The sequence below is a fragment of the Atta cephalotes genome (assembly GCF_000143395.1).
Source record: "Atta cephalotes unplaced genomic scaffold scaffold00050, whole genome shotgun sequence".
Taxonomy (NCBI): Eukaryota; Metazoa; Arthropoda; class Insecta; order Hymenoptera; family Formicidae; genus Atta; species Atta cephalotes.
In genome coordinates, this window is record NW_012130114.1 from 1,450,400 (window position 1) to 1,455,853 (window position 5,454).

Genomic DNA, 5,454 nt, shown 5'->3' on the forward strand with positions numbered 1-5,454 from the left:
GTATATATATATATATATATATATATATATATATATACACACAGTACCCTCCATAAATTTGGGAACCCTAAGTTTTACAAAAAAAAGCCATTATATAACAGCGATCTATACATGTTTTTGGTTTAAATGCTTTGTAAGACATCTAAATGACGATAAACATTTACTTAGAATACTTATAAGCTTGTACATGCCGAAAATATGTTGGACAATTATTTCACAGTATCGAAGTGCTCAAAATTGAATTTCGTTCGCTTTGGTCTATTATTTATATGTATATTATTACTTGTTTTGCAATGTCGTACTTGTGTTCGTTGTATATACATAGGTTATTTAATTGTAGTTTAATGGTTTCTATATAAGTGGTAAATTATTTGAGTCGCAAGTTGATTTCAGACTTCGTAAAAATTGTAAAATGACCCCGAAGAATCAAATTCGTATGAATTGCATTTTAATCAAAATTCTATATTTTAATAGAATGTTATTAAATCTTTAATTAAAAAAAGACGAAATAAAAGTACATACATACGTACATTATAGATAATGTATGTATGTACTTTTATTTCTTTTTTCTGTAATTAATAATTATTTACAAACGTGTAAAACGTAGGATGTTTCCAAACTTATGGAGGGTATTGTCAAAAATGAGTATAAATTACAATTAAATCCATATACATATAGGTAATTCCAATCAAATCTTTTTCTTTAAGTGTGCTCATTATTGTGTATTTTATGCTGTATTTATATTTTGCTGAAAAATATTTGAAAAATTCGATAAAATCATTACAATCATGTTATCAAACATGTTATTTCAAAAATTTCGACAATGGAAATTAGATATATTGAATCTTTTATTTCTTATAGCGGTAAAAGTTTCTTTTTTGTTCTACATATTAATTAATCCAAATTTTTGATCATAATTTTAAAAAATTAATCTTGTTATCAATTAACTTTGTTACCAATTAGAACCAAAATTATATAAGTTCTTCAAATATAAAATTTACCCTAAAAAACAATCAGTCCCATGCCTTTTTTTCATATATATGTATCTAAAGAATAATGACATAAAATTGTTTTCTGACGTATAAAATTTCCCCAAAAGTTTCCAATAGCATTTTTTAAAATAAAAGTCAAATAAAAATATTACTTTTCAGTAATATTAAAAAATTTTAAATATTAGGGAAAAAGTTCATGGCGTTTTTCCCGTTAGATGGCATTAAAAAAAACGCCACGAACTTTTTCCCACATCTAATATTAAAATTTAATACAAAACTTAATATAAAATTAATATAAAAATGTAAACATGATGTAAAAGACTCAAAATTTGAAAATCGTGCTTACAATTAATTTCATAAAGCTAATTATGCTCATTATTGTAAAATTTTATAATTCCGTCATTGACTGCATTTACCTTGAACAGTGGCAGAGAAAGGTGAAGCTGGATGATCGTTATTAACTAATTCTGCAGCACTGGTGGTAATGGTGCTGTAATGATCAGTTTTAGATTCTGTTTTAAGTCCTCGATGAAGATCCAAATCCCAAAGTTGAAGATCTTCTTCACGCACTGATGCACTCGAATCTGCTTGAAAGCTTGATGAGAACGTATCGCTACTCGACACTTCTGGACTAGATTCTTGAAGATTTTCAATATACTTGTTGCTCCACCTTCTCCGTATTCCCGCGATAGGTATCCGTGGCATTGTCTGCAGCATTTCACCATTCACCACCACTTTTTAACTTTTTCTCTAGATACAGTATTTTTATATTGTCGCTGTTTTTATGACACACACAATCAAGAATCGTCCTCAATAATCCACATGAGATTCATAAAGTAATCATAGGTAAATATGATTGATTGTACATGAAATGTCAATGAAGATTTTTTCTTCATGTCCTTCATTAATTGTTGAAAGCACAAAATCAATTTTTTATGCAATATTCTGAGAAGAAAAGAATCGAGATCAACACTGAAAGTTGATCTTACATTCATTTTTCTTTCCACATGTGATGAATTTTTGTATTCCATTTCTCGTAAGGGCAAGAATAAGTTAAACACATTTATACGTATCGCGCGCGCGCGCGCGCGCGTGTGTGTGTGTGTGTGTGTGTGTGTATACATATAATTATAATTATTCTAAATATAAAAATATTAAGATAATACTAATAATTTTTGAGTTCTTTATTCTGGCATACATATTGACATAAAAAATTAAATATCTCATAAACTATTTATTCTTCTTTATAATCTGATCTTTCATGCACAGTATAAGATAAATTACTTAGTACAAAGAAAATATATAGTTGCTTAAAGAAAATATATAACTGCATAATGTAACCTCGCAAAATATATTATTTTTAATAAGCAACTATGTGTTTACATCGACTAATTCTCATCTCCTTATTCTAAGCAAAAAATATTAAAACACAGTTACTAAAAATTAAATAATTTATGAGATATTTAATTTTTTATCAATATATACTAAAATATTGTATTATATATGTAAAGTAACTCAAAACTATTTGATTTTCCTAATACAAAATTTATATACAGAATAATCAGAGGAATGTTTTAAGCGAAGATTTATATGAGATTTATGTAAGACATATACGAATGTTATACTAGTCGCATTTAAAATTAAAATCGGTTCTTTCAAAAATCAAATATAGAGTGTTTCAAAAATCTGGAAATGATTGAATATCTCAAAAACAAAGCATTTTTGAGAAAATTCTTTTCTTTTCCAACAAAGTTGTAGGATTTAAAAAGGATCTCATCTGTTTGACCTTGAGGGACATCATCAAGGTTAGGTCAAATCGATTTTTTATGGAATGCTATCCTATTTTTGATACTAGAATACCTAATAGCTGGTCTCAAGAACTTTTAAAAACATTATAATAAAATTATTTTTCATTAAATACCTTTCAAGATATAAAGCTTGGATATTAGCACCAGAAATATCTGACCAATGGCTAAAACCTTTTAAATATTGTTCAAGATCATGATCTGAATAATATTTATCAAGATTAAGATCACATTAGAGATTGTATCTCTTATTTTCATTTTTAAATAAAAATTAATTTCTAATGCAAAAATGAAAATGAGAGGAATCATTTTCAATAGCCTTGACCTTGAACAATAAATGATGGCTAAAACCTTTTGAATGTTATTCAGAATCATGTCCTGGATAATATTTTATCCAGGACACGATTCTGAATAACATTCAAAAGATTTTAGCCGTCGATTGGACACGTTAGGTAATGCTAATGTCGACGGTATTCTAATTTTTAAGCCTCATAAGTTAAAAAGTACTTGAATGAAAAATAACTTTATTGTAGTGTTTTAAAAAACTTTTAACGAGCTATTAGATTTGAAAACATTTTTCTCAAAAATGCTTTGCTTTCGAGATATTCGACCATTTCCAGACTTTTCATGCACTCTGTATATTTGTCGGAAAATCCGAAAAGCTGTACTGAACAAAATAGCTACAAAAAATAGATTTGTTATACATTTTTCGACTTTCTTCGGATGAGTATCACCGTTAGAATCACAACAAACAATTTTATCAAAATTGCAAGAAAAAACTATTAAAATTTGGAAAAGGCCTTATTGTAAATAATTATCAAAAATCATATCATTCTAAAAAGTAATCTTGAAAAATCAATTTTTTCGAAAATTGATTTTATTATTATTTATATTCCTTCAAATCATATAACTTTTGTATAAAATATTTTTATCTTTTTATTTTTTAGTTTTCTCAACATATTTCTGTACTTTTTGTACTTTGTTTTAGGTGAGACACCCTATGTGTATGTATGTATGTATGTATGTATGTATACATATAATTAAGATAGTCCATCTTTACTCTTGAAAAAAAATTTTTTCGAATTCTTCTCACGGCACTCCTCAAAATGATGCTCAATCCATTAAAAAAATCTTGTAAAATTTCAGCTTAATTGGACAACAGAAATCCATACCGAGAACTCGTTAAACATTTAAATTTCCCTATATTATATTATCAATATTGTCTTTTAAAGCGTATTTTCCAAAAAAACTTTTCTTTTTTTTTTTTAACATGTATGTCTTGCTTTTCTGCATTTATATTTGAGACCTTATATATTATATATTTATATATTATAAATTACAAAGATAACTAATATAAAAACATGTTATTTAACTAAAATCAATTTTCTAACTGCAATGATTTCAAATAATGACACTGCTGAATGGGAAATAAAGCTAATTATTGATCATAGCACTAACAAAGGATGAAGATTAAAAACAATTTTTATTAAAAATTGTTAGCAACCATAAAGTTTCTGGATACAAAAAAAAACGATTTTCGAAATCATTGTAGTTAGAAAATTGAAGTTGGATAATTGATTTTACAGCTAAGTTAACATTTTCATATTAGTTATCGTTGTAATTCATAGGATAATTCCGGCAAATACGCTGTGCTGGAATTTATGCCACAAAAATCAGAAAAAGTAGGAGTGAGGAGAATTTTTCCGCAACTACTGTTACATGCGTTTATGTTATATTAGTATTGATTTCAGTGTCTTACTGTTAATATTAATGAAATTATTGTGAGTTGGAGTGCGAGCGTAGCGTAATGGCAGCGCACGAGACTGCTATGCCAGAGATCCCGGGTTTGATCTCAGGCAGAACCGAAAAATTTTTCGAATACTTGTAACTCTTCCCAACAAGCAAACCGAGAATATCTTTGCCAAGAGAACTTCTCTAACAAAAAATCGTTCGAAATCGTCATTCGGACTCGATATTAAGCAGGTCCCCAGATATGATTGTGTACAATCAGCGTGCACTACAAGCATATGAGACAAGTCATCACGCTTGGCCACAAGCAATAGTACTGAGATGATGATTGTGAGTTAAATCGATTTGTCATGCTATTTGTCTGTAATAAATAGCGCCATCATAAATTATAATCTACATAAAATGATTATTGTAGGATGCGTAAAAGACTTACAATTAATGATTATTTCGTAATACATAAGTAGAGGAATAGTAAAGCACGTTGTATAGCAAAATACAAATGCTTTACTCTTTCTATTCTTTCTATTCTTTAGTCTTGTACATCTTATTTGTTTGGGATATACGGCATTTTTAGCGGGCGAGGTTTATACTTAAAGCATATAAAGTGCGCAGACTGGATTCGGTGCTATAAACATGATATACATTACATGATTTAATGCTATACATTACATGAAATATGTATCTCATGTATTATCTTGCAATATATATATGTATATGTAGGAAAATTGTAATTATTATCTATTATTTCATATACATATTTATCATTCTTATTCCTTAATAAAACTTATTTTATAAGTTATTATGTCATTTTACGTCTTATTTATAAGCATTATTTGTAAATTTTTCATGAGTCATATCCTCCCCCCTATGAGTATATATATATATATATATATATATATATATATATT

The 5,454-nt window shown here is 27.4% G+C and overlaps 1 protein-coding gene across 1 annotated transcript in view; it reads right to left on the bottom strand.

Annotated features, from left to right (window-relative positions):
- Positions 1-1,709, bottom strand: part of LOC105622931 (ecdysone receptor-like) — a 116,669-nt gene extending 114,960 nt beyond the window's left edge. Inside the window, exon 1 of the mRNA XM_012204339.1 lies at positions 1,409-1,709. Coding sequence (XP_012059729.1) covers positions 1,409-1,709 — 301 coding nt within the window. The remainder of the gene's footprint in view (positions 1-1,408) is intronic.
- Between the last annotated feature and the right edge of the window lie 3,745 nt (positions 1,710-5,454).